Source organism: Lissotriton helveticus, chromosome 6 (genome assembly GCF_964261635.1).
Source record: "Lissotriton helveticus chromosome 6, aLisHel1.1, whole genome shotgun sequence".
NCBI lineage: Eukaryota > Metazoa > Chordata > Amphibia > Caudata > Salamandridae > Lissotriton > Lissotriton helveticus.
The window spans coordinates 685,574,635-685,597,682 of record NC_136067.1 but is presented as its reverse complement, the minus strand read 5'-3'; the positions used below and the strand labels follow the sequence as shown (position 1 = coordinate 685,597,682).

The 23,048-nt window shown below is 46.6% G+C and overlaps 1 protein-coding gene across 2 annotated transcripts in view; it reads right to left on the bottom strand.

Annotated features, from left to right (window-relative positions):
- The window catches only part of CYB5R4 (cytochrome b5 reductase 4), a 1,195,924-nt gene extending 1,175,653 nt beyond the window's left edge, over nt 1-20,271 (bottom strand). Inside the window, exon 1 of one of the 2 annotated variants that reach the window (XM_078648153.1) lies at nt 20,030-20,271. In XM_078648153.1, the coding sequence (XP_078504279.1) occupies nt 20,030-20,104 (75 nt within the window). In that variant the 5' untranslated portion in view covers nt 20,105-20,271. The remainder of the gene's footprint in view (nt 1-20,029) is intronic. The other variant, XM_078648152.1, reaches the window with a different exon arrangement.
- Between the last annotated feature and the right edge of the window lie 2,777 nt (nt 20,272-23,048).

Genomic DNA, 23,048 nt, shown 5'->3' with positions numbered 1-23,048 from the left:
GAACAGGTCCTCCTGGCCACTTGAACCACCGTGAAGGTCGCCGGCTGAAAGTACTGGATCCAAGCCAGCGACTGCTGCAGTATACCCTTACCCTTGCCCTCCTTGGGGAGAGGAGTTGGCCTAATGCCTAGGGCGGTCGACCTCGAATCTGGGGAACTGGGTTTGAGCCTCGGCAACGACGCTGAACTTCCTGTGATTCTGGGCAAATCACTTAATCACCCCGTGCCTAACAAAAAAATGAATGTAACGCAACTGGTGCTATATAAAGCACTCTGATACCAGATACCTTCGGGGCAAGTTTGCGCTATATAAAACTCTGTAAAAAAAATATTATGATCAATGGGTGAGGGACAGCATCGGGGACACTGAGTGTGAGAAGGTGCCTCAGTTAGTCCCCTTCAGTGATGCAAAGTTAACATGGACTCAAACGGATGCGGAGAATGATGAAGTGCTAAATGCAGTGGTCCCTCCAGAAATTAGAGCCATTAAGGAGCTGCTGTTTGTTGACTGGAGTCACCAGGTACAATATGCGTCCTCGGCTGAGGAATACTGCACCAAAGAAGAAGTCAGAATAGCCAGGGATGGAGTGTGTAAGTTAGGGTGTACTTTGCTATAGTACCAACGGTTTTAGTTCAGGGTGTCATGAGATTGGTGCATTGTTCTGACATTGGACAGGATAGTCCCTTGGTTGGTACAACTCCAGCTCCCCCTGAGCACATCTAGGTTACTCAAGCTCCACACAAAGAAGCGCATAGGTAGTCATACACCGACAATGTATTTATACAAATGTTGTATCATGCTCATAATGTCCCCAATACAATTATTGTTTGTGGGTTGCTCCCTTCAGTCACTCATAAGAGTGACAATCTGTTGTCTATGCAACTATCATATATTGGCAGTTGCGAGAGTTGGTTTCAATTGTTTCGACTGGTATATTTCCAATTTCATCTTTCTGTTTCAGATATGATGCCCATTGAGTCTCACTCTGTGATGTATGCTTCTCTCAAGGGTTTACCCCCCTAGGGCCGGCATAACATGGGACTCTAGGGATAATGTCCTCAAAGTCTTGTTTTGACACGTACCATAAAGTAAAGAACAATGCATGGTTTCAAATAGAATTGGCTGATTTCCAATGGTTTAACACCTCTGAGTACTTCCAATCCTTCCGAAGCCGAAATCTTACTGAAGATAAGCCAATAGCTGTGTCAGTGGTAAATACGACAGCTAGTTTATGTGTCCAGGGGACCAGGAAGATAAAGTTGGGAGACAGAAAATGTAATTTCACATACAAATTAAATATGACAAATAGTCTGCCTTTGATTCGGCCCCATACTGTCTATTTTGTTTGTGGATCACAAACTCACGTGTGGCTCCCAAGGGGATGGTCAGGTATATGCTATCTCTCTTTCCTTCTTTCCCCTAGATATGTTGCCCTGTCTAACTATCACCAAACTCATTGACTGCAACGTAGAAGCCCATTCCTGTCCCGAGTAAAGAGGGTTGTTGATAAGAAAGATATAAATCAGACTGACACCACTGCACAGCATTTTGAGGATGCTTTGAAATGCCTACTACCTTACTGGGGTCCCATGGCTAATAGCCTTCAAATTTGGCAGCTAACAAAAGAGTTGTTGAAGGGGTTATCAATACGACTGCTGGGATAATGACAAATATCACTGCTGAGCTCCAGGCTACGAGATTAGTCACTTTGAAGAAACAGGAAGGTGTTAGATGTCATCCTTGCAGATCGGGGAGGGCCTCTCGCGTCATTAGCAGCAGCTGTTGTGTTTACATACCTGATAATGTTCCAAATGTTTATTCGGCCATACAGAAATTACCAAGGCGAACAGCTGAGGCACACCAAAAGACAGGTATTTGTACTCTGTCTGGGTGGTTTTAGAATACGCTAACAGCATGGGGTTGGAAGATCCTTATATTTTTGGTTGTGGTTGCTATTATTATTTTTGCATGTTGCTTCTGCATACACTGTCTCCCGGTTTGTTGCACCTATTGTGTAAATATTCTCACCCCAAACAGAAAACATCAGTTCATGACACTAGTGCTGCGATTAAGGTGCAAAAGGACAAGGATGACAATATGCAGATTTATGAGGGTATCTTTGAATACTGATTATGTAAGCACCAGCTCATAGTGATGTTTCTTATCCTTGCAACATGGTATACGTTTCTTGATAGTAACATAAAATTGTTAGCTTCTGCTAAAAGGATGGTCTGTTAGAATAAAATGTCTTGGCTGTGATGTTTATCTATTGTTCTGCGTAAGTTAGCATTCACTGAACCATTTTATGTGTGCACGCCATTTTGAGCCGTGAACAAAACTAATCTCTCCCTCTCTCTCTCTCTCTCTCTCTCTCTCTCTCTCTCTCTCTCTCTCTCTCTCTCTCTCTCTCTCTCTCTCTCTCTCTCTCTCTGCGAGAAGCAGCTTTGGTAATTTTCGTTTTCTCCAAGGTTGGACCTTGCTGTACTAATGGATACACTGTTCTTATTAGCGCATACCTTTTCCATTGGATAGAGCCCAGCTCCCACTAGTCCAGCGGTGGGCACAGGCAGAAGGACCTTGGCATAGAGATAGTGAGTGCCCGGTCTGAGGATCGAAACTTATCCTTCTGTACCTTCTTTGTGTAGCTGCCTCATCTGGAAATTTCCAGTCTGGGCGTGCCTTCATTGGTTCTGAATCGTGAATAATGTATCACCATGTTTGCTGTTGTCAGTCCCTCTGCAGCAATCCACAGAGACTGGGAAGACTGGGCTCTGCTTAAGTGTATCTGAATAAATATACTTGGTTTGTATTCTCTACTGTCTGACCAACTTTTCATTTGTATGGAAGGCTGAGAGGTGGTCGCGAGTGACCCAGGTGGTATTAATCGGGTCACTTCCTTCACCATTATTGACCAATGTTCTCAACAACCTTGACTGTGAGCACCTATCATGCTCTTGGCCCACTTCAATCACGGTCACCCTGCTTAACAGGTTTAATCACTCTGACCTGAAATATTATCAGCCCATCTCGCTCACTGAAACTTCTGTCAATGTAATTGGCAAAGTCATATATAACAGAAACCGGGAATGGGTTAACAACAATGATAAATTACATCCTTGTCAACTTGGATCTAGAGAACATCTAGGTACAGAGGAGCAGTGCCTAAATCTTAACCCTATTATAGGTAAATAGACTGTAGCATTGATCAAGCACTAAGAGGAGACATTTCAGGAACTTTAGTGCTTAGAGATTCTCTGTCTGTTGTAAAACGAGGCATTAGTTTTGTGGCCTGTACAAGTAATGGATTTACATTTGCCCTTCACTGGGAACCAAACAACCCATTGTAGTGTAGTGTTGCAGAGCAATCCAAGGCCTACTCAAAGGAGCTTGATTCACCATTCACAAATACGCAATAATAGCACTCAATAAATGACTGTGTAGTCTGTGCTTTTCTTTAGAAAAAGGAGAAGTGCATTTATTACACACACTACTCAATACTATTTAACAATTTACAAATATACATTAGCAGGTGGAAATACTTCGTGATGACATTGTGCAAACATTTACAACCCTGCCACAAGAGGGGGGTCTAGTACCACCACTCACATGTATAAACATTATCTTGTCCCTAAATTCCAAGGGTTGACCAGAACTTGAAGTCAGGCCCTTACCACTGCCACCCAGCGAATGGCTGTCCACCACGTTATTTCAACAAGCATTTCATAATAAGAGCACATGCAATAGCTACATATAACCCTGACTGAGAGCACCAGATACTGACAATAAAGTATACAACTTTAACCACAGTGGCTGACAGTCTTGTTCTTCAGCTAAAGCACTGGCAAGAATAAATGTCTAAGCATGACTTGGGAGTGTGTGGGAGACAACATGAATAGCGCAATTCAAACACAGCCTCTACAAGGCACCACAGGGATCATAAACAACGCTTTGCAATTATAATTTCTACACCTCTAAAGGGTGCTTGCCACATTGAGGGATCACATTAAAAACATATTACATATGAGCTGCATTGAGCAAGTACATTCTAAAGCCCATGACATGTGCATCATTCTTATAACTACACACCTGTGCAGTTTCCTCCTTGCACCCCTAGAGAGTGTTTACAACATGAGAGCTCTCAATGGACGGACAGCCAAGCAACCATAACCATTGTCCCTGGATGAAAAGATCCTCCCCGCTGTACAACATAAGTTCCAGCACCAGGATAGCTTGACTAATCAACTAAACCCTGGAGGGCTTATTCTTTCCTCATCCCCAGAGACTTAAGGTGGGGACTTTCCCATTCTTTTGGGGGAGTCTGCGCAGCTCCGGCAGCTCCCCTTGTACATTGGCTTCAAGATGATGATGACGACCCCATCCTTCTGGGCTCATCACATGCTGCAAACGAGCAGTTCCTCACAAAGAATGGGCCAGGCCCAGCAGGACATTATTGGGCACTCCACTGTAAGAAGACATATCAAGCCACTGCTCCGGGGATAACAGCAATCCCCGACTTAGTCTTCAGAGGGCCCAAGGATGGAAGTCATGGGCCTCTTGTCCACCTTCACAGGAGTGCCACGGTGCTCCCTGGCTTCCTCAGCTACTCGGGGGTCCAGGGATGGGTGCCTAGGTCCCCCGGAAACTTCACAGGGGCACGACGGCTCTCCCTGACTTTACCCTGGGGTCCCTTCACGGGGAGTGTAACGGCACTCCCCGGCTTCCTCCAGCCTCTAGGGCATAGGTTGTGGTCCTGGGTCCCTGGGCACCTTTATGGTGGTCGCGACAGCACTCCCTGGCTTTCTCCACCACTTCGGGCACAGGGTTGGGGTCCTGGGTCCCTGAGCACCTTCAAAAGGTGCAATGGAGATCCCTGACTTTTCTTCAGGCCCTTCACGGGGGGCTGCTTTGTCTTCTTCCTGGGGCAGCCCCTGGGATTAGACCCACCCAAGGGGCACACCAGAGACCAGCGGTGGAGCCCCACATGCTTTGTCGTCGGTCCCCAAGAGGTCATACGTTGCCTACCTTCTGGGGGGGCATATCTCGATCCTGGCCTCTTCCCGCTCCTGGTGGCAAGCCATAGCCACATGAAGCACTCTCCTTCTGCCTCCTGGCCTCCACTCCTGGTTTCCCTGGCTCACCTGCACCAGCCTTTCACCTGGTTTCCTGTTTTGGTTTCTCTCCTTGCACAGAAACACAGGATGCCTCTCACTGGTCCTGGACTCCCTCAAAGACACAGTCTAGAGTCGTGGGATCAGTCAGGGGGTTCCTTCTTCCGCCTGTCCATGGCATCAGCCCCAATCCCTCTGTTCCTCAGTAGGAGCATATCCCAGAGAAAGCTTTTCTTTCCACGCCAGACCTTTAAAGAAGGGGCGGAGGATGTTGGCAGGAATGCACCTCTGGTCTATTCTGCAGTGCCACATCACCTCTCTGCCCCTGATCCCACCTTCCTGCACAGGCCTCTGGAATCCTTCAATATTGTGTTATCCAGGGGTCCTAGCCACATGGTCTCTGAAAAGCCCACTTCCCCCACTCGCTGCCATCATAACCTGGGCCTGGAATAGGCCTGGTACCGGGTGACAGCAGCTCATTAATGCCCTGCAGCTTCACCCCATCTCGCCCTCCTGGAGAGAAGACCTCCACCCTGGGGAATGGCCTCTGACCCTACAGCTTGGGGAGAAAGGTAATTAATCCAGCCTGAAGGGGTCACGCAAGGCCTAGGCTCTGGTTCTGAGCCAAGTCGGAGGAATAGGACATTTCTGGATGACCCATAAACAGTAGAAATATGTCTTTGGACAAAGCAGAATGGTTCTTTTCACACATTTTACAGGATACTTTCGTGCCTGTCTGGAGTTTGTAGGCCCAATTGAACTGAAGCTACCCCGTGAGGCCTCTTTTTCCACAGGAATATAACGGAGTGTTCATACAGTGAAAAAGTAAAGCACACTGACTATCCCTTACATGTGTACCCCCACATTCTAAGGCCAACTCCATGTCACCACCCAACTCTACACAGTCCCTTGTGCACCATTCTATCTGTATACAACTCCTGGGCTGCGTACAACAGAAATCTCCCCCTCGCAGTCCTTACATGGGTGCACACATGTCCAAATGCAACCTGCCTATTGCCCCTTACCCTAGCTGTGTCACAGCGGCCTTATCTCACAAGGCGGACACTGGTGGAAAACATGTGAAGTCCATTTTACAATGAATTTACAGTGGATGAGTCCCAGGTAATGAGGCTCTCCCACAGTAAAAGGTCCAAAATCAGGTGATCAATAAAAAATCCAGGCGGCTCGAATGGTCAGAACCACTTTTTTACACTGCCCCATTGGCAGTTGTTTGATATAAAATACTTGCAAATAAATATCTTTAATCTCAGGGCGCAAGCCATAAAAAAAAAGAAGTGGGGAGACTAACCTAGTTAGGCAGTATGTAAGCACAGGCCTAAAAAAATCATAAAAATGTTACTTCACATGCAGATCTAGCAGGGGCGTAACACAGGCCCCCGCATCCCCCGCAGTGCGGGGGTCCCAGGGGCTGCAGGGGGGCCCCTCAGCACTGTACTCACGGCAGAGAGCGCCGGATTAAATCCAGAGCGGGGCCCCTCTGTGTACCTTGCAGGGGCCCCTACGACTTTCGTTACGCCACTGAGATCTAGTGACTGGAATACTCTACACATTCGAATATAAACTCTTACTTTTAATACACGTATTACTAAAGCATGATGTGGTAGATAATTAGTTCACTAATAGCATTGTCATCAGGGCGGAGGCAGGAATGTTTCTCAGTTCATGCTTAAAAACTCACCTTCAGTAAACCTATTACTAAAGCATGATGTGGTAGTGGACTGTGACAGACAGCATACTTTCCATTGAAATGGCCATAAACGTTCCCACTAACATGCAGTCTTACTGATAAAACTATATAGTGTACAAGCAATCATTTGTGGAAATTGTGTTTCAGCCAAAATATTTAGCATTAGCACATCACTAAGTAAAGTGTTCTAGTTTGTTTTGATCCTGTTAAAATCTTTCTTTATATGACACAGAGTTACACAAAATTTGTTTTCCTAACTTCTGAAATATATTTTGAAATATGTGTACCATTCATTTATAAGCTATTTAAAATGTGTGTTAGAAAGGAAACCTGACTTCCTTCAGCCTTTCATTACACACTTGCTGTACACACATTTGTCAGACAGTTCAGTTTACAAAATCCTCTAACTTTACAGTCAGCGAAAGAAAAGTAGACAACAACCTCGAGTATAAAATAAGCAGCAAATTGTAGGCAGACATATGCTGACATTTGACCTCAGTCTTTGAAAGCAGAGCAAATGTGATGAGATAAAAAGATGGCATCTTTATTGCTTATTCACTTTCTGTTTGAACAGAACACCAGTTTTTTTGTCAGCTCACCAGAATGGGCCAATAGGCTGTAAAAATAGCTGGCCCTGCTAAAATCTGACTCGTCATAGCGAATGGACAGGCAGATTTCTCAAGGCATGGGTGATATCATGGCACATGACATCACGGCGTATGACATCGCATGTGACAAGTAGGTGGTATCTCAACCCATGACCTCACAGGAAGTGACATCAAAAGAAGTGACATCAGATCTTAACACCTAAGACTTTTTTAGCAGTTCTATCATGAATATAGTTGAGCGCATTACAAGATTTAACAAGTGCGATTGCATTGGGGCTGTGCCAAAAAAGTGATGCAACCCTGACACAAAAACTGGGCCTCAACTTATTTTTTTTCCAAGTAGCTCTTTATTGAGTTTTTAGATACTGATACAAATATCTCAGTCAGCACAACAAGTTGTGACAGGAGCTGGCGTTCAAACAATCTCTGAACGTGAGAACACTCACTTCCAAACACGTGCCCGTGTCATGAGGAGTAGTAATCTCACAAAATGCCGGGAGTACCCACAGTATCAGGGCAGGGGCATATAACACTGGGCCTCAACGTAGGGTCACATATCTATCCCAGCAGTATTTAGCCAAGCTGGTGAGGCATCCCGCCCGCTGCTCACCACATTGCAGGCCCCTGAGCTATTCCAAAAGTCCTGTCCCTCTAAATCCCGGATAATGCAAGCCCGTTCTGGATTGCCACCCACCGCAAACCACTTCATGGGCCATTGCAGTTGCGCAGCAGCATAGTAGAGCTACAACTTATTCATGCTACTGGTTTCCTCCTCAAGCCCTAGATCAGGTCAGAGAGAAAATAATTCAGTTCCCTAAAAAAGAGCAGGGGTAAAAGGCCAGGCAGGGCCAAAAAGTGATAGAGCAACCAGGGCTACACCAGCATCTTAGCATTTGACACCCTGCCCATCGGGGAGAGCTGCAGACTGTTCCAAAAGGTCGGAAAGCGGTGCACTCCTGTCAGATTCCTGCCCAAGTTGCCGTCCACCAGATCCAGTTCTGCACAGTAAATCTTCGACCCCAAGGTAACAGAAGGTGTCATATTGTCAAAGGGGATGATAATAGCAGGGCCCTACAGCTCCGCCTGAGGAACCTTGCGTAGAGGGAAGAGACAAGACTTGGACCAATTCAATCGCAAGCTAGACGCCCTGCCAAAATCATCTAGTGCCTCCATAACCCTGCAGATATTGCAACAATAGTCCCAGATAAGTACCAGTGCATCTTCCATGTAGAGTGATATCAGCTCCTAGCTGGCACCACTCCGCATGCCCCAACACGGGCCCCACAGGCAAAATAAACCAACCAGCATCTCCAAAGTCAGTGAGAATATGAGTGGAGAGAGTGGGTATCCCAGGCTGGTGCCCTTGTACACCTTAAATGGTGCTGAGATTTCGTTGCCCGTAAGCACTCTAGCAATGGTAGATCAATCCACTTTGATATTTCTGGGCCCAGACCCATGCGCTGCATCACCCCATGCAACTAGGACCAACACAGAACACCAAAGGCCTTTTTATTGTCCAATGAAAGAGCCACTGTCAGGGGCACCTCAAGTGGTTGCTTGTCCATGAGGTGAAATATACGATGCAGATTGAGGAAGGTATTTCTCCCAAGGATAAAGCCATTCTGGTCTGAGTGGACCAGAATGGTAACATGCGTCAACAGTCGATTAGCGATGATCTTTCAGAGGACATTACAGTCTGTGTTGAGCAGAGAAAGCGGTCGATAGGACCGCACTTTCAATGGGTCCCCATCTGGCTTAGGCAGCTCCGCAATCAGTGTCTCTCACATGGCCAGTGGAAGAATACTTGCAGACTTGGCCGATTGAAACATCTGTAGGAGCTTTGGGGCAAGTAGGGCTTTATATTCTGAGTAAAACTCTAGCAGAAATCCGTCTGTCCCCAGGGTTTTATTATGAACCATCTGGTCCAGCGCCAGTTGGACCTCTGTAAGTGCATATAGCACATAAATGGTCTGATGATGTTATGTTATGTTATGTTATTATGTGTTTTATATAGCGCTCAGCTACTCCGAAGAGTGTTCCGGCGCTACAAACCTTAGGCGGTACCAGTCAGGTGAAGGATAACCGACTCTACTGAACAAAAAGCCAGGACTTAAGCTCTTTCCTAAAGGCTAACAGGTTGACGTTCTTCCTCAGAGAGACTGGCAAGGCATTCCACAATTGTGGCGCCAGGAGTCTGAAAGAACGACCACCAACACGGTCTCGCCTAATAGCAGGAACCGCGGCCAAAGCCAGCGAAGCTGACCTAAGCGCTCTAAATGGCTGGTAAAACAACAACCGTTTCATGATATATTCAGCGCCAATGCCGTGAAGAGCTTTGAAAGTCAGCGTGAGCACCTTGAAAACAATGCGTTTCCGAATAGGAAGCCAATGAAGGGATTTCAAGAGAGCCCTTGCACAGGCTCTCCGATGGAGGCCAAAGATAGCTCGCGCGGCAGAATTCTGAACAATTTGCAGACGTGATAAAAGATATTCCGGAAGTCCGAGATAGAGCACGTTAGCGTAGTCAAGACCAGAGCCTATTAGTGCCTGCATAGAGAATTTTCTGTGAGCGTGAGAAAGCAAAGGAAGAAATTTCCTAAGCATTTTAAGGAGGCCAAAGCATTTACCGACTAGGCCGAGGATCTGGGGCTTCAAGGTGAGGCTGTTGTCTATCTTCACTCCCAGATTCTTGGCCATAGAGGATACGCCGGAGGGAGGAAACATGGCCTCGGACCACCACGACTGCCACCTAGGATCGGGGGGACAGCCGAAAAAGAGCACTTCGGATTTGTCCGAGTTGCACTTAAGGCTGTTAAGCTGGAACCAATCAAACACTGCCCCAAGGCAACTTCTGATGCTCTCTCCATTGAAGTCAGAATGTTTCTCACAGGAGAAAAGGAGCTGGGTATCATCAGCGTACGAAACGATCTGGGCACTGTACGCCAGTGCCGCCAAAGGGGCCAAGAAGATGTTAAAAAGAGTAGGGCTCAAAATTGAGCCCTGAGGGACTCCTACCTCCAATGACGGCACCGCGGCAGAGAACTGGGGGGCCCAGACCGTTTGACGGTGGTCCGCAAGAAAGGACTCGAACCAGCTGAACACCGCCCCCCGCAGACCAATCTTGTTGAGTCTTGAAAGGAGACCGCTGTGGGTGACGGTGTCAAAGGCCGCCGATAAGTCCAGCATCACCAGCATCGCCTTACCTCCCGAATCCAGAGCATCCTTGATTGCCTCAGTTACTTCCAACAGCGCTGTCTCCGTGCTCATATTTGTACGGAAGCCAGACTGAGTGCAATGCAGGATATTGTTGGTTTCAAGAAAAGTGGAGAGGGAAGAGTGGACATGCTTCTCCACAATCTTGGCGAAAGCTGGAAGGAGAGAGATGGGCCTGTAATTGGCATGTACCAAAGGATCCAGATTTGGCTTTTTCAAGAGTGGCAGGATAAGGGCCTGCTTCCATGCCGGGGGCACCACTCCCGTGCTGAGCGATAGATTAAGCACGGGATTAATTAGGGGATTAATCGCGTGCGCTGTTTTGGCGAGAAACTTTGCCGGACAAGGATCCAGAGGAGAGCCTGATTTTAATTTGGTGAGAAGGTCCAAAGAGGCCGAGAGAGATAAACAAGGAAAACTTGAGAGAGTGGGGCCCACCACACTCAGGGACGAAGAAGGGGGGACAATAGTACAAGAGGCTGCCCCAACACCGAAAGATGGAAAAGAGTCCTGAATGGAATTAATTTTGTTGGCGAGGAAATCGGCTAGTTGGATGACCCAAGATTCGGAGTGAGAACATGTGGGAGTGCTCATGATGGGAGAAGTAAATTCTTTAACAATTGAAAATATTTCTTTGCTGGTGTTAGTAGCTGCCTCGATTCTTCTGGCAAAATAGGCTTTCTTTTCCAAAGAAATATCACTATGGTACGATTTAATGGATTCCCTGTAAGCCATCTTAGCTATGAGATCATAGTGGCGACGCCAGACCCTTTCCGCTTTCTTACACTGCCGCTGCTTCTCAGTCAAAGCAGCGGTGAACCAGGGGGCAGAGGCCCGACAAGCGGCTTTATGGGTAATCGTAGCAGGGGCTAGTTCATCTAGTCGCTCCACAAACCATGTTTGCAAGATGTCAAGGTCGGCCTCTAGACTACCAGACAGCTGGCAAGGGTGGGATAATAAAGCTTGCGCCAGCATGTCAGGGGAAATGCGGTGAAAAGCTCGTAAAGTCTGAGGTTGGCGGCCATGCTTACTTGAGAAACGTTTGACTGAGTGCAAGATCTGAAAATTCACCAAATAGTGGTCCGACCACAGCACAGGTACTGGGGTGGAAACGCCAATCGGAACAGTGGAAAAAATTTGGTCGAGAGTGTGGCCTTTGTTGTGCGTGGGAACGGAAAGATAAGGAATGAGGCCCAGTGGAAAAGTAGTATCTAGGATCTTAATCGTGTCTGCATCATCCATCGTGTCCATGTGAATGTTAAAATCCCCCAGAAGTAGACAATGATCAGATTTTAGACAAAGTGCTGAAACCACCGAGTGGAGCTCTTCATGAAAGGAGCCGATGGGACCAGGGGGTCTGTAAATCAGTAGCCCCGTACAGGATTGTTGCGGGGACAAGGATAGAGAGAAGCCCAGGGCCTCGCTCCCTTGAATGTCGTCGGTTTGAAGGATGGAACAGGTGAAACGCTTGTCCACCACTATTGCTATGCCACCTCCCCTGCCATTAACCCTGTCCTTTCTAAAAATAACATAGTTGGGAGGTAGTGCAGTGGCTATGTCAGGGCCCGAGCAGTCACCCAGCCACGTCTCGGTAAGGAAGAGACAGATGGGATTGATTTTGGACAATAGGTTATAAAGATCTAAAGCATGTTTACTCAAAGATCTAGTATTCTGAAGTAAACAAATGCTCTTATTACCCAGATTATTGGGGATGGAAACGGAGACATTGCCCGTTCACCAACCGCAGCTGGGGCAACGTCTCCTGCCCTTGGGCCGACTGGGGAAAACAGTACAACAATTTGCAGCCTTACCCCTGAGGATTGTGAGCTCATCCGCAGTGTATTTCAGCATGTTGCCAGACAAAAAGAGCAAAGACCCGGCCCCTCCTGCGCCCATCCGCATCCGGGACGCTGATGGGCACAGACGGGCTTTCCTTAGGCGCTCCTTTGGCGCTCCTTTGGCGCACACGAGGTGCGTCCGCTGCTCGCGTCCGCTGCACGGAGCCGAGGGCCTCTAAATTTATGGCGTCGCCGGCGAGAGACCGCACCACTAGTCAGCCGACCAGCGGGCCTGCCTCCCCCCAAGATGGCCGCTACCAAGGTGAAAGGCCTACTGGTCCCAGATTACCCTGCGGCTCCAAATCGGCCGTGAGGGTAAGGGACAATGAAAGAAAGTGCTGCGCGGCGCAACTACCTGAAGACAGAAAGGTAAAGATAAAAATCGTCATAGAGAAAGCAAACGACCAAGAAGTCACCCGGATTTCCCCCTCAGGTAACGAAATAGAGCAAGAGGTACACAGTAAAATCAATAAATGCACAATTATTGTTAAAACGCTAGTAATCAGCGATATAACACACCAATATTAAAATATCTGCTAGTGATCAGCAGACAGTCAGCAAACTAAGCACCCACTCGCCCGCACCCAGCGTCCGCCACAGGCTTAGTGGGAGGGGTAGGAGATCTAACCAGGGCAGCCCCTCAGCTCAAATTTATGGCGTCGCCGGCGAGAGACCGCACCACTAGTCAGCCGACCAGCGGGCCTGGACCGGATCTAGGCAAGGAATTGGTAGACCGCCAAGTTATGCTGATAAAGCGGGCTCCCCAATCGCAGCTGGAGAAAGCTGTACTAATCGAAGGCCATGTTGGTGGCTAACTGCGATGTGAGTATGTCTCCTGTGGGGGGCCTAATGGGCATCAACCGCAGTCTCTCGCTCTCAGAGCACAAAAGCCACGCATAACATACCTCACCCAATCACCCTCTGCATGTTGCTTGGCTGTGTATTACACATAATCAAACCTCCCTAATCTGTCTAGCAGGGCCCTGTGGTCAGCCCTGAGGGACGTTAATTCCTCTAGCCAACAGACTCCAACCCCCATATGGTTCTCTGCCACACGAATGGCATCCTCCGTTGCCAGAAGCTCGTGTCGGAAGGTCACTTTCATGACATATTTGGTTTTAATGCAGAGGCCAGGCAAGACCACCTCGAAGGCGTCACAATCTACCCCCCGTCAGATGCAGTATCATTATTTAACTCTACTGGGTAACATGAGAACCCTTTCTCACAAAACACAGTATCCAAAAGTGCGGCAGCGGGCAGCTTCCAGGTGGGGATCAGGGTTTGACGCCTACCCTAACTCAATGCCACCAGGAGAGGATTATGTTCCTACAAAGTGCAAGACAGGTATTTAGCCGAACAAACTAAGGGGGATAATAGCAGGATTGCCCAGAAGGAGGGCAATTCTGGTATGGAGCTGGTGGACATGGGAGAAGTGACAATATTCTTGTTCAACGGGTTTCAGGGAAGGCAGATTGTCTCGAAGTCTGTATGTGTCAGCCAATCTGCAAATAAGTGCAAATGTGTGCCAGGAAGAGGGGGAGTAGACCTGTCCACAGGTAAAATCACCCCCTCCCCCCCCAACAATGCTTGGTGCATGTAAGTTGTGTTTCGTGGCTGGAGAAAGGGCCTTAAAAAAATGGGACAGACGTACATTAGATGTGTAGAGCTCCAAAAGATCAAAGGGCGCATGGTCTAACTATGCTTCAACTACCACATGTTGCCAGACCCGTTTCTACCAATAGGCAAGACTAGGCAGCCACCTCGGGCGGCAAAAGGGGAGGGCGGCAAAAAACATGAGTTTAGGAATATCTAATGCATTAATTCTTCTAGCCTGGAGGACAGGGGGAGAGAGTGATGGTAGTAAAAGGGAGGGGGCGGCATTTTTCCCCTCACCTAGGGCGGCAAAACACCTAGAAATGGGCCTGCATGTTGCCCCTCAGGTCTACATCGTACGTCGTTACAACGACTTGCTGTAGGGGGCAGAAGGTGTTGGAATTACAATCCAACAAATTCCCTGCTGTTGCACAAACAGGAGCAGGAATAGTAAATTATACTATTCCTAAGTCCAGAGCACCCCCTACAGCAAGTCGTTGTAACGACTTGCGATGTAATCGTATGCGATGTAACAACGCGGTCATTGTAACAACCGCGTTGTAATGGTATGCGATGTAACGCAAGTGTTATAATGACATATTCGCTAGGTCAGCTTGTAATTCAGGAGGAATATCAGGTAGGGTGAGTGTCTGTTCTTCATTCAAGGAGGACAAGGACAGGATAGGCGAATCAATGATGTGGCTATGGAGGTATTCCAGTTTCGGCACCACCAGAGCCGTTCTCTTGCATCTTGCTTCTCCTTCCCCTTGGGAGACCATTGTGCTGCCACCAACGAGGGGGGCACCAGTGTCGCCCTCCACCAACATCTTTGGCATCACGTGCTGGGAGTGAGACCCCCTTGTACTCTAACTAATCCCAGGCCTCATTCGGAGACATAGATAAATTAGTGGTGCAAGAGTCCATGACCCACAGCTTGGCTGGGACCGTTAAGGAGTAACAAAGGCCCCTTTGGAGAAGCAGACGCTTGGCCTGCATGAAGAACCACGTTGGGACTGTACATCTGCCTTGTACTCCAGATACATGTTCACAGGATTTTTCTCTACAATTCTCTTACCAGGGTCCCCTGGTAAGCCCTACCTGTAATATGTGATCATGATCACTGAAGAGCTGTGCTACAGCCAGTCGAAGCGTGGCCCGGGAGGGGGCAGCCGACCAGGCACTCTGTGGGTGTGGTCCACTGAGGACAAAGTGTATCTCTGCCTCTCAAGCTCGGTATTGATTATCCAGCCCTCAAGAAAGATGTCCATACTGGGCCCTCCGCCCCCTCAGGAAGCCACACTAAGCGAATGTTGCTACACCAGGAGCAGCCTTCAGCATCGTTTGCATGATTTCGCAACAGAGTCACTTCTGCCCGAAGAGCCTTCAATTGAGATTACACACCACCATGGAGTGTCGCAGGTCAGCTAGAGCAGGCTCATTGGATTCTCGACCACAACCTCAAAGCAAGGTCCCCGGTGGCCAGTACAGTAGGGATATACACAGCATTCCAGCTGCTCCCAACCGGGAGGTGGTAACTCAGTATAGGGTGCTAGTAGAAGATCTGGGGCAACCGATAATCACAGCAATCAATGCAGGCTCCACAACTGCTAGCATACAAAGTCCTCCACAGCCACTCAAACAAGGTTAAGGACCACCCACTCTAGGTCCCAAATCACAGAGACCGGGAGTGCAGCGCAACAACATACACAACACATGTGCTTCCCCCAGCTGAGCAGGACAGCAAGTGTCCAAATGCACCAGAGAGACAGTGCAGAGAAGCATCCAGGAGCCACACTTCATTGAAGACCCAACATCCCTAGAGCAATTGGTTAGCCAAGAGGCATAGGGTAAGCCCTTCCAAACGGCTAGTTCTTCTTTATAAAGGAGGGGCCCACTAAGGATAAAACTGCAACAGACGTGTCCGCCCTGAACTCAATAGGCACCATCCACCAACAACGAATGTCAAAGAGGGAGGGGAAGCACAAACCAAGCGTATGAGCAGGAATCCTGGGGCCCGATAGGCCAGACCCATCCACATGGGTCGAAGTCACTTATGACTGTAATCTGGGAGAGCCACTAGTGTTCCAAGAGGCTCCCTCTGGCAAGGAAAACCGCAGAGGGGGCTTGTGCACTGTTTTCGTGACTTCCATGTCAAGGGCAATTCACGTCTACCCAGCCAGGGGCTGCCCCTCCCTCAGTTCTACCCGGACCACGGGCCCACGCTGGGACCCGAGTGAAGACCTGTCGGCAGCAGTGCTGTGCGTACAGAGGTAGGGGCGCACCTCCTCAACTCAGCTGCCTGGACTCCTCTGTCTTGTGTGCCAAATGTCAAGCACATCCGGTAGTGCACGGTGCCGAACCTGCACAAGGTAGGGCCCAGAGGCACAGGCTTATCTTCTCAGGACTCCGCCAATGGTAGGGCAGAGAAGGTCGGCTACCAAAGTCTCAGGATGAGGGGTGGGCCTTGAGTCAGGGCCCCTGCTTGGGATGGGCCAGGCAGTGCAGCCCCACGGGCCGCCTCCAGGAGTCACAAGAATGCCACTTGCTGGGGAGCCAACACCCTCAACGTCTTGGCTGTAAAAACACACCAGGCATCTGCGCCGATGAAAGCAAGGGTGTCCCTGAGCCCACAGGGCTATGCCTCACTCACTGTTTTCACCCAGCCTCTGCACCCGGTCTGGATGACAGAGGGACATCCATAAATATCTTGTGGGGGCATCCGTGTTGTAGGATGGTATCAGGCGGGTGATACAAGCGGAGGTCCCTCATTGTGCATCTGTCCCGTTCACAATCTTTCCATTTCCCCAACTGGGCCTCAACTTATGCATGTATTTTTTAATAACTGTCAGAAAGAAATTGGCGGCACATAGAAATGTGACAGTAAATCTCTTCTGCTTAATTGGGTGCAAAGTCTGCATATTAAAATATCTTATGGGGTTAAGGCACCTGCCGCAGAGATCTTTGTGTGCCCAGTAAATCTCAGTGAATAATAACAATGGTAAGATAACTCTAGAGGTTAACACATTTTCTCTAGAGATCTTTTTTTTGTCCAGTCCCAGTTTCGAATCAAAGTAGCATAGGTGGTTAATGTGTCTCCTGCAAATCACATCATGTAGAATGGAGATGGCAGATTTTTTATTTTACTTAAAGTTCATAAACTATAATCCTTCTCATATAGCACAGTGAGCTATGAAGGGCATGTGACTCCTACACCTTGTAACCCTTACCGTCTTATGTAACACTCCCTGCACATTTATTTACACACATATGATTTATTGTCAATGTATAATGTTTCCGAATGATGTAAGGTGCTCCAACACACTACATTTGGATGAGTAGCGCTATAAAAGAAATAAAACAAAATAGTATTTAAATTGTTATTTGTGTAAATAATGGGGCAGACCACCACATGTGACATGACATTCTTACTGTGCATGCATATCACTTATATACAGGGACTAAACAAAATCAAAAGCCATAGTCTTCGGCCAGCAGGAATTTAAAATAAGAAAGCGCCTTCCCGCCTACACGTTCCGGCAGACAACATGCAGTGTCCAGTAACTGAAACCTACAGCAGGACGAATTAAGCATATTTAAGTGGGTCCCACCTTCTTGGTAGGATAGACAGCATCCACCCTGTGAAAATAATGGGTGGATGCAGCCTACCCAGATGTACCCTAAACTTGTGCCTCGTTTAATCTGTTGTATTTCAACAAGTTCCTTGCGCTTCTTTAAGCTAAACATCTTCCCTGCTGTCTTTGTGTGCATTTAATAGTAAATCAGCCTCTTTACAATATATGTGAAGTAACAAATGCAACTAAGTTTTACTTTTTAACTGTGTAGAATAGAAACCGATTTAGCTGTCTTGCCAAGGTCATGAGATTATAAGGTTGTAAATAATAAATACATACATTTTATGTACATAGAAGTGCTTTGGGATAGCCCTCTCAATCCACTGGCCTGTTATTCACATGTTGCTTCTGCCCAACACAGCACACTGCATGGTGCAATGTGCCTTCCCTTTTCAGCAAGTGGCTGTGTTACACTGAGTGATGGCATTTTTCCTGATCACAGGCAAATCTAGCTAGAAAGTAGGGCAATTCAGTGGTAGGGCTAGTTTGCCAATACTTTACTTAGCCAAAGCATTAATTCTTTATCAATTTGTAGTCATTCTTGTGTGTTTAAACTATGCGTTCAGGGTATGGGCATTCAAACCCAGTAGTACTTTTTCACAGCACAAATAAGAATTAAAAGGGTTTCTATACATGTTCTTGGTACTCTTTCTTATTTTGAAGCACCCATACTGTTCAACTAAAATGCATAATAAAATTATGCAGTCATAATGATCTTATTAATTTCACATTTTTATTCCACGCAGTTGGCCGCTACTTTTAGACCGTGGCACGTTTTGCGCTTTTTGTCCCCCCTTCTTTTTTGTACCAACTTTTGTAAAAACAATATCCATTGCTGCAACGTGCTTGGGCCAGATCTATTTATGTTGTAACCTGATGTTGTTATAATGCATCCTTTCCATAGGTCCTCAGTTCCCTGCTGCTCGGCCAGTGTGTGATGTAATGGAATGTTGATGAGTGCCTGAGCAGTAAGAGTGTCGGTTGGAGAGAGTGGACTCAGCAGTGAGAATGCTGCTCCTGGTGGGACAGCGGGACGAATTCAGCTTATTTAAGTGGGTCCCAACTTCTTGGCAGGATAGACAGCAACCACCCTGTGAAAATAGTAGGTGGACGCAGTCTACCCACTTGTACCCTCAACTTGAGCCTTTTTTAATCTGGTGTATTTCAATAAGTTCCTAGCGCTTCATTAAGCTAAACATCTTCCCTGCTGTCTTTGTGTGTATCTAATAGTTAAATAAATCTGCACTCTTAACAATATATACGTGAATTAACACAGAACCTGTAACTTAAGAGATATCTTCCTTAAGAAATATACAATTTATAATCTATGTGACCTGATTCCTGTTTACTAAGAAGTCATCTTGTATTTACAACAGTGTGCCAATAATTACTTGAGTTTGGAGTTGCCTGTGCCAAATTAGCTGCCTAAAACTATTGTCTCTTTGTGGTCATGGAATTAACTGCTACTGCGAAAAGACAGGGCACAGGAGATGTGAAGTATTTGCCATTCTTTTTTAAATGAAAACTAAAAGCACCAAATCATGGGAAGACAGATGAGCATAACTGAGTTTGATTTTTACTTCTCCCTCTCTGCCCGAAGGCGGGTGCAAAAGAAACTAGGGACTCCGGTCATCAATAGACATCGAGTTAATGATGACTTAAATACATGCACTGGAGGGCAGATACTTAATCTATTATTTCCTAGCTAAGGCTCCCATGCAACAATTGACAGACCCATCGCATGGCAGGAACACCAAGGTAAGACCATCTGCTTCAAAAGTCTCAACCCACTTAAATTAACTCCTAAACTGGAGCTAGGGAATTAATTTAAGAGGCGGGATCCACCACACACAAGTCTGTAGTTGGTTGTCATGAGCGAGGAAGACAGCCTGGCTGTTGTTTTGATGTTTCATAAACACACTGGTACGAAACAACTCCTAACTTCCTTACTCTGCAACAATGTTGCAACTGCTAAGTACTTCAAGCTTCCGTAAGCAGGACGCTAACACTGGGGCTTTCGGCGAGTTTAAATACAATTGTACAGGAGCTGAGTGCAAGGGAATCCAGGTTTCAGCTACATTCGGCGATCGGGCTCTTCGCGGAGACCAGCAACAAATTTGTAAACCACAGCATGGTGTAAAGGAGCATGAACCTGCTCACAGATAACTGGCTACAGAAAAATACCTCCGGGGTTCTGAAGGTGGCGATCGGTTGAAATTGGCAGGTGATTTTGGCAGACAGGTTTAGGAACAGACTGACAAGAGACTAGCTGTGCTAAGCTGCTGTCAGTGAATGCTGAGGCGATCGCACACACTATATCACACTGTACCTTACTCCTGCCCCCAGCAGACACCCTCTGCTGGGAGCTGGGGGCCGGAAAGGACTGCGAGGGCACGTTCAGCATCTTGCAGGCGCTGCGATGAGCTGCAGTTCACGTGGGCACATGCCGCCCCTTCTACCACGATGCCCCTGGGTCAAGCTTCCAGCATCCAAAGCTTGAATGCAGCGGTGCAGTGTTCCGAAGACAGGAAATGAAAAGCAAGAAGGGCTCATGCGCCACCGGCTTCCTGTACACTGCTAGCTGATTAGACAGGATCGAAATCAGCGCTGCACTTCTATTGGTTCGGGATGACATAAGGGCGGAGCTAGAAGACCAAAACAAACCGGAGAGTGTCACAGAGTGCAAAGCGTGTTCTATATTGTACCAGGACCACCGCGCGTTTCCTAGAAATATATTGTATTGTAATGGCGTCGAAGCGCTTTTTCAGCGAGTAGCATGCTGAATTAGTATAGTGAAACATGCAAGTACATTTTAAGCGGTGGATAGGTTAGTCACTTAATTGGATTTGGAATGATAGCAGAAGGATAGAGTAGGACAAAGGTTTGTATTTATATAGCGCTTGTTGACGCACGCTATTCAGGAAGCCTACAAAGGATTTGTGGTGAATTAATGTGGTGAAATAGGAAGTAATTTCAGTGGTGGATATTAGTCAGTTACTTGGAGTGAGAAGGATAGCGGATAGATAAAAGGGGAAGAAAGATTTGCATTCATATAGCACTTGTTACCCCTGATGGGTTTTGAAGCGCTGTTCTGGCGAGTAGCACGCCACTCCGGAACCCATAAAGGATTACTGTTGAAAATGAGTACAGTAAAAAATCATTTTTGTTGTGGATATGATATTCAGTTATTTGGGTAGTATATTAGTATAGTTTAATATGAAATTTGAGAAGTGAACATGTTAGTCTGTTAATTTTGATTGAAAAGGATAGTGGAGGGATAAAAGCGTGAAGGTTTTTTTTTTAGGTCTGGGCAGTAGGAGGAGGCTTTTGGATGAGTAAAAAGGAGTTTTGGAGGGGATGACTCAGAGGGAAGAGTTTAGAAAGGTTTGTTTTAGGGGATCGGTATAGTAAAAGAGGTGTCAGATGATGCAAGGAGGGGTAGAGTAGGAGAGAGTCTAGAAAGGGTTATTTTGTCAATCATAGTAGTGGTATGGGGTTTGGGATAAATGAGAGTGGATTTAGAGGATATATTGATAGATGTATAGGATGAGAGATAGGGTAGTGCATTGGAAGAAGTTGTAGAAGAAGTTTGAGATGAGTCAGAAGGTTGGGCTAGAAGATTTATTATACGTGAAAACCTGAGAAGAGGCAAAACATCACAAACAGGGTGTGAGACATACTATTGTACAATCAGTTTACACACCTGCAAGTCCACGAGCGAGTATGTACAATCCCACGGGGCGGACTGGAATCCACGTGTTGAAGTTGAGTTATGTTTGTGAATTTTATGTAACCCTTCTATGTGTGAAACAACTGATATATGATTGGCGTAATACCCCCACCTGGGGCTTTGAAATGCAAAACCCTAATAAAAAGATTTAAACAAAAAACATCACAAACAGGGTGGCAAATGGATCCTCGAATAGCTTGTTGAACACAAGACGAAAGGTATGAGTATGTAGACAGCGGGCAAAGGAAGGAGTACAAGGGAAGATGCTGCAGGAGCTGATCTCCATTCACTTCAAATGTATTGCAGTTTGTGCTTATGCTAATTCAAGTTGTGTTTACAATGTCCTCCATCTTGTTCTATCAACATAATCAAAATCACGTTCCTGTTGTCGTTTCCTACATTTCAAGAATTGCAAGACTCACACTAATGAACCTCAAACTGTTGCCAGAGACCTCTTTGGCATGTTTCAAGGATGCTTCAGTTGTCACATGCTAGGGACATAATATTGTACACATTGGACTACTGAACTAACAAGGACAATGTCCGCATATTGAAAAGTAAGTCTATCATGGAAAATCCTCGAATGTATATTGTGGTGAGGGGTGTACCTTGCTCTGGAAAATTAGGTGGGGGCGAGTGTCAGATTTTCCAACAATCACGTTGGCATACCATCTTAAAATACATTATAGGAAAAGCAGGGATCATGGGTGGGCTTAGGGGCAGTGAAAAAGGAGAGGAGCACAGATTGGTAGAGGTACTAAGTGAGAGAAAACACAATATTTTGTTAAATAACCAACATCTTTGAAGACTTTCAAAACAGAAAGGGGAAGAGGGTGTGTGTGCGTTTTTGTGTGTGTATGTAAAAAATTCTGGTGAATTTCAACTGACACTTCATCATACCCTACTGAAGGCAATTGTACCCAACTACTTACAAGAAAATGCATTCACATGGGGTGTATAACGCCCCAAACACACCCCTGAAGCTACGCCCCTTATTGTGGTGAATTGTTTCCTCTTGCTTGTTCGCTATTGGTGCATATCCCGAGAAACCTGTAGCCATGTAGAATGTATGACTGTCTTTGTCTAAAGTCGTATAAAAGGATGTATATTTCTATGAGAAAGAATCTCCCTTTTCCCCATTGTTCGAAGGCAAATCAATGCCAGATTGCACCTAGAACTGTGCCAAGTTCTTTGTACTTATAACATATGCTTTGCTTATTAGAAAATGTATCTCCTGCTACTGAATCAAGTAGAGTGACAGCTCCAGTCGGGGAGCACTAAAGTCCACACTGGGACTACACTGCTCCAGGTCCTAGTTGTTGGCGTACACATAAATGTTATTTAAGGTAGAAAAAGTGAGCCAAGAGATCAGATAGCAGAGGTGATGGTTCCAATTGGAGCTGACATTGGCCATAGTACTGCACGCAGATGGTTTGTCCTGAGATCAAAATTGGCTCAGTCCCAATCCGATCCTTATTCCAGAGACCAGGTGACTGAAGAAGAGAAATGACGTGAGTATCAATAGGGATTGTATGCAAAATGCAAAAATGAAATGGTTGCAGAACAGTGCATGTGGGAGTTGTAGTAGATGTATAGCAGTGGAATGCAGTTAACAGAA